The 22,153-nt window shown below is 36.0% G+C and overlaps 1 protein-coding gene across 1 annotated transcript in view; it reads left to right on the forward strand.

The window, feature by feature from the left end:
- Nucleotides 1-22,153, forward strand: part of LOC107088091 (alpha-1,6-mannosylglycoprotein 6-beta-N-acetylglucosaminyltransferase B-like) — an 83,150-nt gene that overhangs the window by 38,464 nt on the left and 22,533 nt on the right. Inside the window, exons 5-9 of the mRNA XM_015380031.1 lie at nucleotides 3,524-3,597; nucleotides 5,887-6,054; nucleotides 7,422-7,586; nucleotides 11,976-12,145; nucleotides 17,974-18,065. Coding sequence (XP_015235517.1) covers nucleotides 3,524-3,597; nucleotides 5,887-6,054; nucleotides 7,422-7,586; nucleotides 11,976-12,145; nucleotides 17,974-18,065 — 669 coding nt within the window. The remainder of the gene's footprint in view (nucleotides 1-3,523; nucleotides 3,598-5,886; nucleotides 6,055-7,421; nucleotides 7,587-11,975; nucleotides 12,146-17,973; nucleotides 18,066-22,153) is intronic.

Below are 22,153 nucleotides of genomic sequence, written 5' to 3' on the forward strand. Positions count from 1 at the left end.
AGAACAAAGGCAACTGTTGAAGGCAACTGCAACATCCCTGAAAGATGGTTCAACAAGGGTTTGGCTCTCGTGTGCTAAATACAAATAAATAACTTTTTTTCAGAGGGTTAATGACATTTTTATGCTTCTGCAAGGTACTGAAAACCAATCTAACTCTACAAGATGGTAGTTAATCAGAGTCTATTGTAAATATTAACACAGGTTCTGTACGGATCTCTGTTGGGGGCATTGACCAAGGTTCCACAATAGCAGTTATTATCATTAACACTGATTCATCACATATACACTGGTAATCAATGTTTCTAAAACTTTCTGAATTACAATGATTTATTGCAAGTCGAGCGGATATCTGTACTTTTACTGATTACACTGTGGCTGTAAAGTGCATTGAGAAAATATTCATACCCTATAATGGTTAAATATAATAAAATTTATATTATTGTCATTATTAATATTATATACTGTTTTCTCATATAGACACCTTTGCTTTGTATACTTTTTTACACATATTTAACAAATTATCTGCATTTAGTATTTGGGGGTATGCCTTTTCAAACTCCACACATGTAAACAGTTTTAATTTTGGGGAGGAATTACTTCTAACTAAAACAGCATAGTCTCCAGGGAATTGACTAAAAGGCACCTGAAAGCTATTAGTCCATTAAATGCAAAATCTTGTGAAGAAAAATAAAGCTTAAATGTCACCTTTAGAAATACATCTGTGGCACTAACATTGTAATACTTTACTTTAACTGTGTTTTACTGCTGCAGTTGCCAGGAGACTTGTTGGCTTCGACAGAAAGATAGATGCATGAAGAACAGTAATTTGGAACATTTTTCAGAGTCTACAGGGTATAAGCTTGCTGTTACATGAAAACCATGACCTAAAGCAAATGGGAAAAAAATTTAATAAAATAAAAATTCAGGTGTCCAGACAGATGGTTCTCATTTGTCTTGGTTTCGCTTGAACCTTACTGAAAATTGTCAAGGCTTATGGCTGCATATAAAGAAATGTTTTTACAGAAATTGACTGTACAGACGAAAACTAAATTTACACATATCTATGTTGAATAAAAAAATAAAACAAATCTCACATTAAAAGATAGTTTCAATAAAAGAAAAAAAACTGTTAAAATAATAATAAAAAAAAAGAACAATGCTCTTGATTAACAAGAAGGAGATGAGTGATCATGTTGCTCAAGCAACATTCATTATAATTCATGCAGGAATAAGAACAGTTACAGAGGAAGACATCTGTCCAGAACAGTAGCATCTGTTCTGGTCCACCAGAGAAAATCACTCCTCTTATAACAAAATTGTTGCCTGTTCTGCATCTGACTGACCATCTGCTGTACGAGATTATAAATGTCTTTATCGGGTGATATCACATCAAAAAAGCGCAAGATGAAATAGTTTTACAACAGAACCTATTCAGTGTTACAATTAGTTAAAGACACTGAGTTTTATGGGACGCAAAGTTCAACTGGTTATGAGAGAAAAGGAAATCAGAGGGAGATCAATTGGACTATATGATCTGGTTTAATTGTCTCTGTAAAGTGCCTTGAGATTACATGTTTTGTGAATTGGCGCTATATAAATAAACTGAATTGAAGAGAATTGAAGAGATACATTTTACCTCTACATCTCATCTACTGTAATAGTAGTAGTTATCCCTCATGCTAAAAAGTGGTGTTATACCCCAAAACAGGATGGATGTCCAGGGGCTTTGTTTCAACACAAAGTAATGTAAATGCTTTCTTTTAAAGAAGATATTTCAGAGTTAAATAATTAATAATCCACTTTTTGTCTTCACATAAATGTAGCTTTATTTATGAGAGCATTTGTAAAATTTTAATTCTAGAATTTGAAATTGAGAACTTTCTCTGCTCTGTATTTTCAGTCATAGTAAAACACTAAATGATACAAGAGGGAAAACAATCTATCTTCATAATTTGGAGATTTAAATTCAAACAGAAACTTGTGAAGAGAGACTTTCTTGCTTCTTGTGAAACGAAAGCAGAAACTGTCCCAAAATAAAGAGCCGTTTTTATGGATTCCATTCTGTCTAAGAGTTTACCTGACCTCACATGACATTCTTCCAGTGGTAAAGAAACATCTTTTGAATTTTAGCCTTTGCATTAACATTTGCAAATGTCTTTTCTAATTAATACAATTCCAGTGTAAAACATTCCTGAGAGACTTTGCCAACAATAATGTTACTGCTAACAATATTCATGACATGCTTGAATAACAAAGACTTTATCTTTGTTATTTGGGTTACCCAAATCAGTCCCTTTAGGGATGTCCCATGATGCACTTAGATTTTCTCACTGCATTTTTCAAAATTAACATTTTGCATACATTTTCTTTAGGGAAAGAAAAGTGTTTTAGCAGTTTCATTCTAGATTACTGAGTCTTCGACTCTTAGCCAACGGCAATCAACAAACACTATCAACCTCCAATGGGTTTATCCTGGTTAAGGTCCTATTGTTAAACTGAAAGTATTCTCCCTCTGTTGCCTCACATGCATGATGGGATATAATCTCAACCTAAATTAAGCTGTATTACATGGAAGGGATTTGTTGTTTATTTATTATGATTTCTTCGTTAATTAATCTGCTTCTTACTCATATGTTGTTTATTATGGGAACTTTTGGGGTGAACAGATTATACAGCTATGTTGAGGTAGGTTCAAGATACACACACTTTTTTTAGCCATTGATATTATACAGATATAATTTTGGTTGCAAATCTGACCACTGTTCTAGATATAATTGATCAAGTTTATTTAAACTGTTTGATTTACTAGCACTAAACCATGTTTAATTGTTATCCATAAATCCACATTAAGGTTGAGGTCAGAGTCATTTGAAGATTCCCTGCTTTGTTAATTCTGAAACCAGTTTGGGTCTTTATGCAAATTCTTTACATAGTTTGTTTTCTTATCATTATTATTATTATCATTATTATTATTATTATTATCATTATTCTTATTCTTATTATTCTTATTATTTTAACAGTCAAACGTTATTTCTACTTTTATTTCTATTTCAGATGACTTTACTGATTAAATCATTTTGTTAAGAGTGGTGTTTATATCTTAACACGCAATGATCTGGATGGAGATAAAGCTTGGTCCAGTGCATTAGAGCAAAATATTTTTGCCTTATCCATGTTCTTAAGATTTTATTCTTCCTATAAGGACACTCTCAGATAAAGCTTAAGGCCTTTTGCATAGAAAATCAGCATACCTTTGTTTTTTATTGATCAAAGTTTTATGCTGCATCTGAAATAAAAAACAACCCTAGGGGGTTGTTTATAGGGTTGTGCTAAGCACATAAAAAATCCTTATTACCTTGAAAATTTTACTAATGAGTTTATGAAACATTTTTGTCCAAAAAAACATACCCCAGGATGTTTGGTTTTCTTTCCTTAAGAATTAAAAAAATAAACATATCAGTTTTTCGTTCTCTGCTTTCCTCCAGACCCTTTTCAAAGTCTGTTTATATTCCTATCTTTACAGGTAAAGATGGGGTCTTTGGATCCTGTGAGACTCCCAAGGATCCCCATTATCCAGACTGCACCAGCAAGATGGATGTAAACCTTCATATCTTTTTCGCATGCACCATTTCACACAACAAGCAGTCATCACTCCATCACCTCACAGCAACATGAATTATTAAAGATAGCCGAATGTTAAACGGCAGTGCAAAACTGACATGTCTGATAAGTGTGTTATGATAGCAGGAAATAGAAACATACTTTATGGAAGGTAAAAGGAAAACAGGGACTTATAGACATACGTTAAAGTATAAGTAATAAAGTAATGAAAGCCTCAACTATATACATTTACATTAATCTGATTGTAGTGCTATAAGTTTTCTGATATATGCCCTTTTGCCTTTCACATTTTAGAGAGTGACTAAGAGATTGCTTTTTTTCAGTCTTGTATGTTTTTTAAAGGGTAAGAAAAAAATACGATGTATGTAATGCCATACACAAATAATACATTTTTTTTTAAAAAAACATCTAGGAATACAGTAACCTGGATGCATAGAATAAGCTGTTAAAAAGTTAAGAAAATGAAAATGAAATTCAGCATTTATATGTTATCTTAATAATATCAGAATTTCATCAAACAGTTTAGAAAATGTAATGTTTGAAAAGGAAACTGAATATATAGATCACCAGCCTGAAGTTTTTGTCTTTTTGCTTTATTCAAACTTCAATACTTATGAATTAAAGACACAAAAAGAAACACTGACGTGTAAAATAGATAATTTTAAACACAGAAATGTCCCACTATAGTGGTACATGTACAGTACAATATATGCACTCAGTAAGAGGTTGAGATTAATTTAGCAAAATGTAATGCATCATGGCGTGGGATTATTAGGCTGTGGCACCTCTGAGACCTTGAGTCCCGATTGCATTAAAATGAGCATTTTGATCATCTGCGTTGTTACCTCTGATGTGTCTCATCTTCCTCTTGACAATCGTTGTTGCTTCTCTATGGGGTTTATCTCTGGCTAGTTCGGTTGGCCGATCAAACATGGTGGGAACATGGTGATTAAAGCAGGTACTGGTACGTTTCGCTTTGTTGGCAGTTCTGCTGGAAAATGAAATCACCATCTCCCTAAAGCTTTGCCGAAAGAAGCATGAAGCACATCAATGAAACAGAAGGCCAACACCAGCAAATAAAATGTCCCTCTAAGTCAGTTATTAATGCAGAAACGTTTTTAGTGGATCTTAAGCTGGTTAGATGATGTACGGCTCTTCTCTTCCTCTTGGCTCTGATAGCTAGACATCAAAATAAAGAGAAAAAAGAAAATTATTCCAAGGTAAAAAAAAAAAAAATACAAAAAACAGACATTTTTTAAAGGATCCCTCCCAATTCTTTGAAGAATATTAAACTTTTTTAAGGATCTTGTCATTTGGCAATTTCCCTTCCATTCAACGTTCTATTGATATGTTTACGTATAGCAGTTTTAAAACAGTTGTTAGAGTAAAGCTCTTTCCCTTTCACTTAGGACAAAATATTTAAGTAACACTTCATAATATATATTTATTAAATACCCATGAGATATGATGACTAATTTTGAAATAAATTGTAATCTTACTCAGATTAATTTATGGAGAATTTGCTTAGGGTTACATATGGCAAATGCTTACCAACCGGGCTCAGGAGCCTGGCTTGGCCCCTTAATCACAATAAAAGAAATGGACAATTATTTGCTCTCAACCTTATGGGAACAGTATGGAGCTGGTCTCGTCCTCTTCCAACATGAATGTGCACGGTGCACAAAGCAAAGTCAATGAAGACATGGACGACAGAGTAAGGTGACGATGGACTTAACTGGATTCCTGACCATGCTTGGCTAACGGCTACATCAAGGATGGAGTCACAGCCTAACAGAGCAGCAGGCCAGATGAAGCTTATGATGGCAACATTTAGTTAGAAGGTGAACTTAAAAATGATACCGAGTTGGAGAGTAGAAGTAGAATAGAAATGATGAAATGTGGTCCTGCAGCAGCCTAAGCCTAAAGCAGCATAAACATAGAGGTAGCTCAGGGTAATCTGAGGCACTCTAACTATAAGCTTTTCTAATGTATTACTAATATATTTATTTACTGTAATTGGTGAAGTATTGGTTTTCATTAGCTATAATGAACTAAAAGTTCAGATATAAATAATTAGAAAAACTTCTTGAAATATTTAACTCAGTGACATATTGGAAATTTAATTTGAAAAACAAGTCAGCATTTTTAATCATTTTCATACTACATTGGATCTGTATTTGTAGCATGAATTTAGTCTTTTATTTAAATGTTGTTAATGTTTTCATTTGTTAAATCCCTGAGAAAAAAGAAAATGTTGTTTCCTAGTGGATGCGTGCTCGCTGGACCTCGGACCCCTGCTATGCATTCTACGGTGTCGACGGCTCTGACTGCTCCTTTCTCATCTATCTGAGTGAAGTGGAGTGGTTCTGCCCCCCGCTGCCCTGGAGGAACCAAACTGCTACACCCACTCTGAAGCCTCTTCCCAAAAAGCAGGTACAAAAAACCCACTTCCGGATCATTAATTTTACCTCCACCATAACACAGCTGGCTGATGAGGAGAAACGAACACAGGCCAACAGCATCATTTAGAGTGGAAACATTTGCCTGCTAATGCAAACACATTTGTTCAGTCCCTGGAAAGTACAAATAAACATTTGTTGCCTCTTTACAAGAAATCTGGCTTCACAGCTGAATTAAGACAACAGTAGTTTGTTTTTGAGCCATTTAGAAAGAGATCCGTATAAAAAGAGGCAAATTATAAGAGGAAAGAAAATGTGTTGGTGAATAGGAAACAGCAGGTGGTTATTGCTACTAAAACAACCGATGCTTCTGTTTTTATAAAGTGCTATATGTACGGATTTTCAAATTCCTTTTTTTTATGCTGAGAGAAAGTACGAAATTTAAAAAGTTTAACAATATGGCATGGCCTTAAACCAAAAGTTATATTTGTTCCTTTATCTCCAGAAAGAAAAGTGCAGAAACTCAGCTGAGTGTTATATTTCCTCTAATCTTCTCCAGTTTTTACTTTCTTTTGATTCTCTGCCTCATTTAATCACTTTATTTTCAGCATCAACATGTGAAGATCTGACCTTACAGTCACTCTGCCAGGGGCCTCCCCAGTGTTTGCCTCCATCTCATCTTTCTTGTTTTCTCCCCCAGAGTTATATACTGCTGCCATGATGGGACCTGATGTTAGTTTTCCCTACAGCTCCACCTTCTGCTCTAATTGCCGGCCTGCTTCTACAAGAATTATTCCCAAAATGGTTTCCCCCATTACTTGTTCCACATCTTGCTGTAAAGTACACGGGTTGCTAATGGAAGATATATAATGCATCTCTGATGCCAGCATACAAAACAGCTTTGCATTTTCATGACATTTCATGATATTGTTCACTTTTTAAATGGTGCATGTGTGTTAGAATTGTTTTGTTTGTGTGTATCTTTAGTCTTTTCTCCTTGCAGTCACTCAGGTGAAAGTAAAACACATAGAGATATTGCTCTGTGATGCATAAATTACACAAAGAAGATGTAAAATGTGAAGGGAGTATTTATGAGGTAAATCCGGATTCCCCTCAGGCATCAGCTGGAGAAGCCGTGCCATGAGGTACAAACAAAAAACACAACTTGACGTACTGTCTGTGCTTCTGCAGTTTTAACCACCTCCAATAAAAACAGCTTGCTCAAAGAGAACAGAACAATACTGTCAGTTTTCTTCTATCTTTTATCATCCACCCTGTCCTGCTTTAGGGTTACTTTTTAAAGCTGCTGCACTATTTATAGAAATAAAGTCCTTTAAATTAACACACCGATTTCTTATAAGAGGTTCTCTACATTCACAGTGTTCTTGCTCCTCCATCCAGGCTGTTTTCCAGTCCGATATTGGGAGTCTGCTGGAGCAGGTTGGAACCGGGAAGGAGTCCCTGAGCTTCATGAAAAGACGCATACGCAGGCTGTCAGCGGAGTGGGCCTCTGCTGCCCGCCGACTGGATGAGAAACTCCGCAGCCACCAGAGAGAACAGAAAAGGGTAAACAGGAGTTTTAACACAGACAGGAGGCATCAAAATGTTTGATTCTTTTGAATAATATAAACATTATGACTGAAATTGACATTTAAGATTTGCACGTGTTCCTTGTTATCAGCTCATAGATACATGGGACATTAGATCTACATCAGTGAGAATAAAAGTTTAGAATTTATGAATATTAGTTATAATTCGCCACAATGCAGATAAACTCCTTAGCAGTTGGTGGCAGTAATAAATCTGAATGTTGTTTGCCAGCCACCATTAAACAAGAAGAGAAGACAAACGAAAACAAAACCATCGGTTCTATGTAATATCTTTGCTGAAATGTTATTTTCAACACATATACATTATAATATTCAATCCACTCTGTCTGCATGGACCAGTTAAGCTCCAGTATAAACCCAGTTGTGCCCTATGAAGAGTGGTGACCTGTCCAGGGTGTACCTCAGCTTTTACCCTATGGATGGATGGATGGATGGATGGATGGATGGATGGATGGATGGATGGATGGATGGATGGATGGATGGATGGATGGATGGACCAAACTAAAACCCTTTTCCAACTAATTCCTTAAAGAAGCAACTTCATTAGTAAATAGATAATTTCCATACAGATTAATCTCTGTATAAACCCAGTTATGCTGCTAAAAAAAACATCTGAGATAAAGATGTGCGTAAGTCCTACTGATCACTAAGCTGTAGGAGCAAGAGGGGGCTTTTAAGATCAATATTTAATATAATATTTGTAACTAGAAAAGCACACCTCTGCTTTTCTCTGCAAGCAACAAATGTTGCCCCATCTATATCTAAAACTATAGCTAAAAATTGCATATAATCTGGTTCTTTGCCCAATTTAAATGATTTATTTATTTATTTATTTTTTGCCATGAGGTGCACCTGTGGTAACGAATGTCCTTAAAATCAGTTTTCAATTGATCCTACTAACAAACCAGCAATGCTGCCTTTTCATCGGTTATTGTCTTTAGTAAAACACTTTTGACTTTTTGAGTCTGATGCCCAGGCAGTCAATAGTCGCTGCTGCCACCCTCTGGTTTAGGGGGAAAACGGCTTCTTCTGCCAAATATCTCTTGTTCACAATGTCAGAGAATCTTTAAAAAAAATCCTGTATCCAGATAATGATCTGGATCCTCACCAAACTTTTATGGATTGTTCCTTGGCCTGAGGTGCACCTTTTAAAAATTATTTTAAAGACAGAAAACCGACACTGATGAAAACTAATTATGTAAAACTTTACAGTAACAGAACATAAAAAATCCCAATAAATGACACAAACATTTTTGGTTGTACAGCGACCAATTGGAAAATGTTAAAATTGCCTTTTTTATTTTGCTATAAAATCTACATAGTGCCATTTGAGCTCCACACACATGAATTGACGAGGAGATTAGATTTTTTTAGCTGTCAGATAATTTTTACAAGGTTTCTCTTCCAGATTTAATCCTGGATAAGAAAAAGTCCCTCTCATTACACGTTTTTGAAACAGACGGTTCTTTTTATACCCTTAAGCCATTTCCGCTGAGTTACCCTTAACAGCTGTGACATTTTCTAGGACTAATATTTTCTTCTCTTATCTATGGCCACCTGGAGTGAATCTAGCAATGTTGAGTTCAAGGCAGAAGAAGATAATGACAGACAGGCGCCTTGCGCAGACGTCTGCTGGCTCTAGTGCGCTTTCCCTGCTGACATTTACAGGGACGTTTTCCCCCAGTTTCTAAAAAGCCTGGCCCCGAGGAACGTGTGTCTGACGAAAAAGGGTTCTGACATTAGATATATCCCTGTGTTTGTGTTCACACCGTTGGAAAATTCAAATAGTTCTTAGAAAAAACAAACCCATCGAGAATTTTCTTTGAAGTCTTTTGCCTTAATTTGTACAATTTTGCCCTAGAGATTGTAAAATAATATGAAGACAACATTAAACACATTAACACATAAAAAAAAACACACTTTAAATATATATCCTCTAGTATACCCAAATGACAGGACTTAGCAGAGATTACAACACCCACATACTCCCCTGACTTGCATATGCATTTTTATTTAAGTCACTTTTTTATCTTGATATCCCTGTGAGTTTTTAATAAAATAATACATTCCCCACGCCGACCCTTCAGAGACTAACACTGAGTAGGAAAATATATAGTAATCTCAGAATTTACATAATTTGATTTAAAAACCACGGAAGGTTTCAGGTTTTTATGCTTATTATACTTTTAGAGAATCAGAGCTGCTTCATAAATTTGGAGTCTCTCACTTACCAATCTCAGATTCAGCTGATTAACTTAGAAATGAGTGCTATTAAAACCTCTTAAATTTGATCTTATGTCACATTATCACCAAATACACTTGATGACTTTTTACATGACGGAGAAACATGAGAAAATATTTAATTGTGGGGCAGGAAAAGGATTGCTTTTAAAATGTAAATAAAGAGAAGAAGATATATAGACATGCAGATAGACTTTAATGTCCAACAGGGGATATTCATTTACAACAGACCCCACCAATCAAAACACATGTAAAAAAAACAAACAAACATTAAAGCAACAATACAGAATAATATCAGAACTCTGTACAGCTCTCTCTAATTAAGGTCACTCGAATCAACACCAGCAATCTTAACTATACCTAGTTACCTATTTTCTGCAGCAAAAAATATTCCCACATCATGACACTACAGTCTCTGTGCTTTACAGTTACAGTAGGATGGATTTTCCAAAGCAGGCAAGCTTCCTGCATTAGGATGCTGATCAAGTAATTGTTTTCTTCTTTCTGGATGTTATTTACCAAATACTTGTGTATATATATATATTTTTTTTTTTTGTGATAAAGACACTTTCCTTAAATCTGTAGCCGGCATATTAAGATGGTGTTTAGCTGACCTAACCCAGTTGTCAGGAAACATTTCCCTTTACGAATCAATATAACTTCAAAAAGGTCTAATTTTCCTTTCATAAAATAGCAGCTCTAAAAAATAGGGAAAAGTAGAAAGTAAAACAGACCTATGTTAATATTAATAACACGTTAAATGGCAACAAAAATGTTGGTTGTCTACCTTTTACAATTTTTATGATCAGAGCTATAGTTGAAAATCTTTTATAAAACTGGAGCTTAGCCAAACAAGACTGGAAAAGAGTTGAAATCAATGCTGCCACCATCCAAAGTGAGGTGGATCACTTTTAAATGCTACCAAGGTAATGAAATGTTCATAACATATTGGAGCAGAACACTGAGGTATAAAAACAATATATTGCATTTTTTTCTAAAGGAAGTCCGCTGAGTTTTCACCTTTTTTGCACTACTTTTATTATCATTTAATTTAAATTAGTTATTTGGAAGAAAACATTCACAAAACTATAAATTTCTCTCACCAAACAAATATATCTTTATGGTTGCTGCTACATTAAAACCCCATATTCTTTTACATTTTTAGACAGATTAGTGGAGCCTAAATATGGGTGGATGATGCAATAGCAAGTTAACTGCTCATATGCCGTAGGACATATGGAAGTTTTGCATACCACTCATACTGAAGAGAACATTCTTTGTAGTTGTTTACAAAAGTCTTTCCTGCAACAAATGGGAGGTGGGAGTTAAAAAAGAGGTGCTAACATCTGCCGAAATGTCTTCATTTCATTAAAAATACAACAGGTTGGAAATTACGACCTTCCCCATAAGCATTTAAACTGCTCATGTATCGCTCTGCATGGAAATTACAACTCCCCTGTTAGATTTTTATTCGAGATTCATGCAGAGTTGATTGTGTTTTCATGAAGCTAAGCCGAAAAAGCCATAAATCTGCAGTTTTGCTTCTCTTGCATATGCAATTACATTAAAACATGTAATATCACTGAGTCATGTTTGATTGCTGAATTTATTACGGGCTTAATCTCTTTCAGTGTATGTGTACAAAGAAGCTGTTAAGTTAGGTGGTTTTTAACATTGTTCAATTCAGAACAACAGAGTTTTATTTTCTGATCCAAATGTTTAACAGTTTGGAAAAGTCTGGAAATAAGATTTCCAGGTCTGGATAAGTATGAAAAAAAGGCCATTAAAGGATATATGTAATTCCAGAGTTTATTCCTTGCCCTAAAGTTCCTTCCATCTAATCTGTCAGTTTGTACATCCATGTACCTTTCTTTTTAATACGTTAAAGTTGGACAATAATAATGACTCTTGAAATTTTACTCTGAGAGACTAATAGATTGGATTAGATTAGATGAGCTTTATTGATCTCACAGCGGAGAAATTCACTGGTCACATATTGGCATACATATGGCATACATAATATATTTCAACACTACAAATGCATTGTTTGACCTTTTTGAATGTTCCTTTCTAAAGCCATTCATCCTCTGCTATTTTCCTCCAGATTCTAGTCCATGTGGGCTTTCTGACTGAGGAGTCTGGGGACGTTTTCAGTCCCAAGGTGCTGAAAGGAGGTCCCCTGGGTGAGATGGTGCAATGGGCTGACATTCTCACTGCTCTCCATGTTCTTGGTCACGATGTCAAGATCTCGGTTTCTCTTAAGGAATTGCATGGGTAAGCCTTATCATTACTGTCATATTGTGGAACTAATCTGTTTTAAAAGTTGGCACCCTGACTACCATCTGTAAGCTAACTAACACATCTTCCTCTCGCTAGAGGAGTTTAACTGAAGAACCGTACCCTGTACACTTTTTTTTTTGGCTGCAGACACTGTTAAATTCTTCCTCCGCAGAAAGCTGTTAAGCCTAAAGGCTTCTCTTTCGGTTCTGCACCCCCCTTCTGTTACAGCCCACTGACATCTGAGTGAAAACGGTCCTCTCACTAGTCATGACAAACACTGTAATGTTAGTGGACAATCCTGTCTGCATTTAACTCACACCAGCAGAATTGGATTTATGAAAAATAGAGACTTTTTGCTGTCAAACCGAGAAGTGCAAAAGTAGTAGGGCAGACAGGTCTAGTCTTGCCTTGGAGATTTGATAAGTGATATTTCAGAGGTGCCTTGGCTTCATGCTGGCCAGTCAAGAAAATGTCTCCTCACCAGTCAACATTCTCTTCTCCAACTGGTAATAATGTTTCCTAGTTGTTAAGCACTAAGTAACTTTGGCATTAATGAATTATTGCTGCCCTCTGATCTTAGACTTATGGCATTGAAGAAAAGGGGCTTTGATAAGCCGGTTGCAGGAAGACAAGCAAGGTTGGAATGCCTCTGCTGGTCGTGCCATTATTTACCCCTCTAATTGGTGTCGCAGGGTATTGAACCCCACTGGCCTGTCTCTGTTGGGAAAAGCAACAGATTTTTTTTTTAAACTGCTTAAGTCTGAAGGTTACTGTAGACCTCAGCCTTTTACAGGTTCTTTTCTTTGTGCGCAGGGAGAAATAGTTCAGATATTATCCTCATGTTTTAATGGAGGTGTGGCAGCATAACATTCAGGCTGATGATTTATTGTACTCAGCATCAAATGAAAGGGTCAGCCTTTCAGCAAATCTAACAGATGGCTGTAACTAATGCAAAATGCTTCACACAGGCTCTGACCACACCTCCAAATCAAAAATACAACCCTGTATACACATGCCTATTTATTTCCAGCCAGCTAATGACAGGCGCCAAACAACCATAAATCTGATTTCTACGACTATTAATGAGCAGAGGAGGAAAACATTTCTCTCCATCTCTGCTCTTGCACTCCTACACACTGTTAAATTGACAGATCGTTATGTGGGTTGTGCTCCTACGGAATCCCCTCAGGCGGGTGTCTATTTACATTTTTACCCTCCGCATTTCCACCCAAGCATTGGAAAGGAGTTTAATATCACTGGACGGGCTGCTGATATATGCAGAACTATTAATAAAGGCAGGGGCTCCGTTCATTGACCCAATTGTCCATGCTGGAAATTTATTTACAGTCAGTATCAAGCTGTTGTGCTACATAAATACAGTAATTGTGCCTGATTGGCAATGTTTAGCCACTGTGGCGTATCCACTTAGAGGTCTCTGGCTGCTGTTTTCTCTTTGCTTCCCTGTAAGTATAAACCAGTTATCTATGCATCAGAAGATTCAATTTTTCATGTGCTTTGAGGTTGTTTACCAGCTCACCAATGGGGTACATGTACAGTTTTATGAGAATAATTTATTTTAAATATAAGCTTGACAGTTTTTATAATAAAGACATACAATTTATATGATAAAGAAATAATGTCAAGTTCACTTTGGGGACTATATATTTCCCTGCTTACAAATTTATTCTTTTTTTTTACACTTCAGTATTTCTGGACATCAAACATATTTTCAGCATAAAAAAGATAATAGGGTAAGTATAAAAAGAAGTTTAAACTCATGATAAAATGTAAGGAAGGTAAAAAAAAAAAAGCATATATATATCCATCCAGCCTCTCCTAGTCAAGAGGCGGAGTAGACCCTGGACAGGTTGTCAGTCTGTTGCAGGAATCTCATTTAGATTTAAATTAAGGTGTGTTAAGGTTTTTCTGATTGAACAGAGCTTGTGGTTTGATCAATCAAAATACTGTAGGTTGGGCAGTTCATGAAATAGCAAAATCACACTACATTGTCTCTGTTATTCTACAATACTATGTGACCTTTTGAAATTACATTTTACGTTAAAGTAAGTTTTAAACATGCTGAAATAGATGTTTTGTCCTTTTATATAACTGATTATATTCCTAAAATATTTTTTGGAAGGGTGTTGGGGGTGGGTGGGTGGGAATACAGAAATATAGGCTTGATGTAAATGTAAAATCCATTTTAAAATCTCGTCTTGAAGCTCATGTTATTCTTTTGTTCCATTCTCTATAAACAAATCTTTATGTATTTATTTCTTTCCCTTTCAACTTGTCCAATGCATCATCTCATGTTAAGACAAATCATATACAATCATAAAATATACAAGTTATACAAATAAAGCAATAAGGTTAGTGAAATCTTAAGCCCTAACAGCCCTAGGCTTTAGTTATTCCTTCAGAAATGTAGGTTTCACTTTTTTGCTTTATGCCACAGACTTATTATTCATATGTACTTTACAATGATGTGTAGTTTTAAATTTTTTCCTTTGACATTTCTATAATGATTTTACCAGTAGCACTTTGAGATTTTTCTTAAAGTGAAGTGTATTACTATTATCACTATTATTAATATTAGTTTTAGAAATAGTTTTTTTTAGAAAGAGAGATTATAAAACAATTGGACAACTTTTTTCTATTGACATCATTTGGATTATGCACTTTATAAACCTTTTAGACGTATCTTTGTTATAAACCTTTTTGAAACCCTACATTCAACTGTGGTCTTTACCTTAAACGTCATGCAGCTGGGATAAACTAAAGCAAAGTTACAGATGTTTTAGACAAACTTAGGTATCTTGCCTTTTGACATACAGTAGTTTGACACACTTTAGCCCCATGCAAAAATGTATTTCTGGTATTTGTACTTGCAAAATTTTAGAAAATCTTCTTACATTTTAAAGTGGCTTATTGAATATTATAAAAAATTTAAATAAACAAACATCCTTTGTTGAATTGACTTTGTTCTGGGGCATCATTTTGCTCCCAGCACAAGCATTCTAACCTGCAAAGTATACCATTTATACACAGGTGGGATGCGTAAAGCATATAAACCTGCAAAGTGTGCTACTGGTTTAAATGACCACAGGCTTGATGCAGGGCAGTAAGTCATGCTTTGATTGATCAAATTTGACCAATGTCTCCTCGCTTTAATCATTAGTGCTTGTAGAATCAAGTATAAGTAACATGTTTACATCAGTCACATTAATCACCAACGAGCAGTGTGGGGCAAGCTACTTAAAAAAGTAACTGGTTATTGTTACTAGTTACTCAGTTGCTGCCCAGTAACAGTAACTTGTTACTAGGCAACGTAGATAGTTATTTTTTATGATCAAAATGTCAAAGAATTTGTAAAACATTCCTACTATTGGAATTTTGAATAGAGCCAGAGGTTAAATTAGGGAATATACAGTTTTTGTTATTAGTTAATACTTTAAATAAGTGATTAAAAATGTCCACACAAATATTAAAAACCAATCTGCATTATTTTGGTGTGTGTGGTTTGACAACTGGGTTGCAATATGATTACGTAGATGTGATCATATTTTCTGCTTACTTTAAAAGAAAAGACATTTTGGCTTTTTTTTTTTTTTTTGCAAATGGAAAGCCTAAAAAAATATTATTTCATGCAATAAAAAAAAAATCTATTAAACAGGGATTAAAATATTCCGTGGAAAAAATTAAAATAAATAAAAAACTAGCAGGTCTTTACCCTTCGAGTATTTCTTAGTGAAAGATTGTAAACCAGGAAAGTAAAATCATCCTAGCCCTGAGTAAGTAAAGAACATGTGTAGATTAAAAGGAGCAGTGTTAAGATGATGTGCTGATTTTTCAGCTTTGGACTAAAGTTTATAAAGTCTTTTTTTCTGCACATAATGAGCAGATCACAGCAATATTAGCCTTCAGTGAGCGCTTTGCAGCAGGAATGTAGTCACTGAATCAGGGACTCTGCGCTATCATCTCACATCCTTTGTAGTTGTTATTCATAAACAGTAATTAACAAATCAAACATCTGTTTAAAGTGTAGTAATGATTAACACGTTGTTGACTTTTACAAACTACCACTGGTAGCAGTGCTACTTACTTACTACAAAATAATTACGCGTTAGTATCAATACTGCCAACAAGAGATTTTAAAGCACACTGATTAAATTGTACCCTTGTTAAATTAACTACTTAGTAGGATGGTCAGAAAGAGAGAACATTGATGAACAAAAGCTTGTAACATGAACTAGAAAACTATGTTGCAGCAATACAGAGAGTCTTGCTGTATAGTGGTTGATTTTAACCAAAAAAAAAAAACAGACTAAGATGTAATAACATTTTTACATGTTTTTCAAACATGAATCATTTTTTTTTGGTCTTCTGTTTCTGCTGGTTATATACACCCTGGGTAGACTGAGACAAAACTTGTGTTTTTGAAATGTGTGAGACCTCTGCTTCCAGAGGAGAAGCTTTTTGTTTGATCCATAGCCACCTGCAAAACTGCTGAGAGCAAATTTTTACCTGACAGAATGGTTTTAGGTTTGTTTACTTTATGGTTCAACTCCTCCTTGTTTTAACTGTGTTCAGTGTTTGCAGAAATAGTTTAAATCAGTTTGTACCCAAGCTTCTAATGTTTTTGTGGATACCTCATCTGTGTATATTTAATGAAGAACACTTAGAAGAATGAATCTAGAAGATAAAACATGTTAATTCCTACCCTATTACCTGGGTGTGGAGCTTGAGAGGTTGAAATATTTTAAGGAAGCAGCGTTGAATCCTGTTTTATATGTTGTGCACTGCCTTCTTACAAACTTCTTTAAGATATTAGTGCGTAGATTTAAAGCTACATGGTTAATAGTCTAGCACAATCATATCTTTTTGATCGCTTAACTAAACATTTAGTTTTTAAGTTTCTACATATAAACTGTAGTCATTGCCCCTTTAAGACTGAAAACTAAAGCGGATGAAGCATTAGAGGTTGTAACCTTGGAGGTTGGAACATTTTTCAACAGATGCATTTGCTTAAATCACTGGTTTCTTATAAATATTCTATCTAGCCAGGAAATACAATAGAATTAAGTATTTGAATGTTCTTATTTGGTTTGTTGGTGTTTTCAAACATTTCTCCTCGTCTTGATGTTCTTATTGAGAGTTACACAGATTATATGATTTTTAAAGCACTTTGTGGATATGTCTGTTAAAAGTGCTCCTTAAATGATACAGTTTAAACCAGACTTTTACATCCAATACACTAAACATACAATGTTTCTCCTTAAAGACAGTTATGAATCTAATCAATCTTTTCCTATGTCTGTTATGCTACGTTCAGACTGCACGCAGCAGAAGCAGCAAAAACACGCATGTTGTTTAATTTTTTAATGCTTGTACACATAAAGGTTAGACATGCATCAAGAGCAGCTTTGATGCTCCTGAAGTTTTTGCTGCTCCTGTGTTCGATGGCAGAGAGCAGCTTTGCTATATGTGCTGCTATAAGTGGGTAAAAGTAGTTTTTATATGTTTTTAAGTGAGAAAGTCCACCAGAAAACTTCTTCTGTGCAGGCAGTTTATCAAGATTATGATCATGCCTTTAAATATTATTTCTCTGTTTGAGCCGCACAGACACCGGCGAGCGCTGTCACTGGGAATCCCGTGGGATGGCGTTTTTCATGTACGTAAACCAAACTGCAGGCACCAGGATAATAAAATCAAACATATTTTGCCAGCAGGTTTCGACATTTTGAGTAAATTTAGGCATAAATAAACTGTTTCAGAGGAATGATCATTGTGATCTCCGTCAGTTTAGTCTGTCTACCTGCCAGCTCCCAGATCAGCTTCTGGGCTTATGAGGCGTGTTCAACAGCTGCTGCTTATGAAGTGCGTCCCGCGTGTCAGATGCTCAGAAGCTCGCAAGGTGCTGCTCAAAACGCAGTGCAAGAACTTTTACTGCGCCTTGATGTGCGTCAACCATTGACTTTGCATGTAAACTACTTCTGATAGCTTTATTAACAACATCTGAAACACTCTTCCTTTATTTGTAAAATAATAGAAAAAAATAACAGATATCTGCCAAGATATGAGGAAAGCAATCGTGAACTTGCACAAGTCCGGTTTATCCTTAGGTGCAATTTCTTAATGCCGGTTGGTGCAACGTCAATTTGTTCAAGCAATCATCTTGATAAGTATAAACATCATGTTACCGTCTAGCCATCATAACACTCAGGAAGCGGACGGGTTTCATGTCTGAGAGACCAGGTGCTTTAGCATAAAATGTGTATACCAACCCAAGAACAAAAGCAGAAGACCTTGTGAAGATGCTGGCTAATGCTTACAAGAGTGAGTCAATTTCTACAATGAAATGAGTACTGAAGCGTTTCTCTGCCAGGAAGAGGATATTGCTCCAAAAGAAACACAGAAACGCCATATTACAGCTTTCAAATACACATAGTAAGGAGAAAATTACATTTTGGGAACATGCGCTGTAGCCTGACGAAACATAAATTGAACTGTGTGTTGAAGGTGACCATTATGGCGTTTTGCTGAAGAAGGGTTAAGATTTCAAGCCTGAGAACACGTTCCCAGCTGCAAAATACTGAGATGTTAACATCATGTAGGTTTGTGTTGCTGCAGGGGCTACTAGTGCACTTCACAACATAGAAACACCTCAAACCCTATAACAGAGTCCACACAAATAAAATCTTTCTCTATTGCAAGAAAAAGGGTCTATTTATTTGATTGGGATGGATTAAAACAAGGTGTTGGCTGGGATTGACTGAAGGACTGACAACAACACAAATGTGGAAAGCAAACATGGGGCTGATAATTTTGCAAAAATACGGATGTTAAAATCAGAGTGACCCTTGGGAAAGGTGGAATAGTTCTCGGTAGCCTGCCTGGCTCCTGGCCAGTTTGAACCAATGTGACTTTTGAGGTTGCCTTTGATTCCTTAAAAATAAACAATCAATGCCATTTGTGAGTTTTATTCTGGTATCTGCCTTGCTGAATCCCCCATACACACTGAACAGGAGGGATTAGGAAAAAGCAGACATACCCCATCACCCTTCCTTTTTGTTTCTGAGGCGCACAACAAATTGAGTACCCACCCCATATAGCCTGCAGCAAGAGAGACAGTCAACAACAAATGAGGAGTAGAAAGGAAAAGGATAAAGAGAAGAGAGAACTGGCTGCACAGTGCTGTAAAGTATTGTTGGAGATCAGGTCGACAAACACTAGTGATGAAAACCCTAGCATAGCCTATGCAGCACCACATGTATCGTGATGTCCAGTTGGAAGGGTATGTCTTTTCTTGCATCCAGGTGGTGGTGGAGTGGAAGAGAAAGATTTATTAGTGTCCCAGTTTTAATACCCAGTGCATGACATTATTTTCTGTTCTTTTTTCTGGGCAAGAGCCTCAGAACTGGTATTTGTAATTCTTTCTCAGCTAAGTGTTAGAAAAAGAATTTTGGTGTTCCCTAGGCCCAGCGTGTAGAGTTGCATTTACAAACAGAGATATGGTATTTCTTTAGAACAAAAGATTAGAATTTCACAAACGTAAAAGTTGTTAAAAGTTGTACACGCACAGTAGCTCGTCTTCAATGCATAAGATGGGGCACAGCTCTCCTCACGTCACAACGCTGAGGTCACAGACATCTGCTATAAAGTGCGGCTGATTGACAGGTTTATATAATTATTTAGCAACAAGGCTTGGCTAACTTCATGCAGCGAGGCTAACTCTTTATTCTGCTTTACTGCCTCATTTTTCAAACATCAGGACCCAGCATGGATCAAGACAAGTATGACTGATTTAAAGCACTCTTCAGAAAGTTTTATGATGTTTTAGTTTAGTATACATTTGATTGTTTTTTGGTATACATCTGTTTTGAAGTTATAGGCCCCCTGGAGAAAACTCCACCAGCTGTCAAGTTTGATGTGGGCTTAGAAGGATTTGTTAGTTATGCTGACGATTGTGGCATACTTGTGATTTCTGGATGGCGGGCACTAGGGGGTTACCACAGTTTATAGAAGGACAAACACACCTGTCCCTTCTGCTCTGGGATCTCCCCCTCATCCTCTTCCCAATATGCACAGGTAATTAGCCTGCAACAGAGCATGGCCACATGACACCTCAACAGTGAATAACTGGAGGAAAAAAATGAAAAAGAGCAGCGAGACAGCTGCTGCACAGGGACTCAGATTTCTGTGGGGAAAGTGGGATAGTAATGTAGGCACACAGTTTCACGCAATAGTGCTGTCAGGCATAAAAAATCTAAAGGAAAACAATATTTCCATGCTTTGCCAAACACACTTGATGTCCTCCACTGCAGTGAGAGTTGCTGCCACATCTCTTCCAGTATGACTTCACACTCCACTCAGATTCTTTTTTTTCTGAAACTGATATTCATTTTGACATGTTGTTGTTGCTTCGCATCAACCTTCTCTCAAGTGCTCTGGGTTTTGCATGCAGTATGAATCTGACTTAGATGAGTTGTTTGCAGATTCTGTCAAATGCATTTGATGGAGCAAATCAACTCAACCGGCAGGTAATCTCGACCATCACAGATTCTAACTGCAAACACAAAAAAACCCTCAATTGAGCCATTAACATAAATAAATAAATAAACAAACAGCTGTTTAACCTATTACCTACACATTGAACAATTAAAGCAAAATGAGAGTCCTACCAACACACCTGCCCCTAATATAAAACTCTTCATATTAGGGGCAGGTGTGTCCTAAATTTCCCTAACCCGACCCTTAACAATAAAGATAATGACAAGCGTGTGCAGCCATTGTGAGATGGAAAATGAGATACTGAGAATCAAAGCTCCTTCTTCCATTTTCCTCTTACCCCTTGCAACGATCCCTTTTACACCACTAGTCTCAGGTTGTGCGTCGCTATAAAAGCTTATGCATTTCTAGCCCACAGCCTTTTGATTGATGTTTCTATGGTTAGAGATGAAAAGCAGAACAGCAGCCTTGTTAGAAGTAGCCAGAATAGATAATCAGTAGGATATGGCAGCAGGGTAGTAAGGAGAATTTTGGATTAAGCAAAATACAGTTGTCACTCATCTATTATTACCGTAAAGCTCTCATATCCTGAAAAATAAGTATCAGTGTCTTTGTATTTTTTTAGAATACATTATTCATTAACTGTAATGATCCAAACCAGTTGGTATTTAGCTAATTGCAGTTACCTTTTTTCAGTTACTCCCCATTGTATTCAAGTCAGTGTTCCCTGTTTCCCTTTTGTCAGATTTTCTCTTTACATCCGGTTCCACTGGTTTTCTTTGAGTTTCTAAGTTTATCCTTTTTCATTAAAATATAAATTAGGGCTGGGCGATATAGAAAAAAAGCTTATCGATAAAAAAATATGCATATTGATCGATATTGACAATTACTGAAAAGATTTAAAACCATATTTTATGTGCGGCTCTGCCTGGACATTTTATGATATTGCTAAATGATTTAATTTTAATAAAGAACACAAACACAGACTTCCAATTAAATATTTATTTAACCAACTTTAACCATAACAGAATTGTTTTAAAGAAAAATAACTTAAAAGACTTGAGTTATGTTATTAAATACTGACAAAGAATAAACTAAAGTGACCAGAAAAGTGACCAAAATAAATACAACAAATAAACAAATAGACGCCCCCCGCCCGCCCGCATTCTTCTAAGCTGAACCTGGTTCGGCTCAGTTTCCTGCTTTAACCTGAGTTATTACTTTGAAGTTGCTGGCCTCTCAGCATTTTTCTCTCACTCGTTAGAACTACGTGGGAAACTGCCCAGAACTGAAAATATATATATATTTTCCCGAAATTCCTCTGAGGACGACGCAGATGCGCGCCGTGGCCTACACAGCTCGTACTCCTGCGGCTGAGATGATAAAAAAAAAGTTGGTTGCGTTATCAGACTTCTTTTTCATTGGTTCCCTACACATTTTACAGATGACTGTGGTTTGTTTTTTGTCCGACTTGCCATGACCGAAATACTGCCA

This window comes from Cyprinodon variegatus, unplaced genomic scaffold (genome assembly GCF_000732505.1).
Source record: "Cyprinodon variegatus isolate N-32 unplaced genomic scaffold, C_variegatus-1.0 Scaffold206, whole genome shotgun sequence".
NCBI lineage: Eukaryota > Metazoa > Chordata > Actinopteri > Cyprinodontiformes > Cyprinodontidae > Cyprinodon > Cyprinodon variegatus.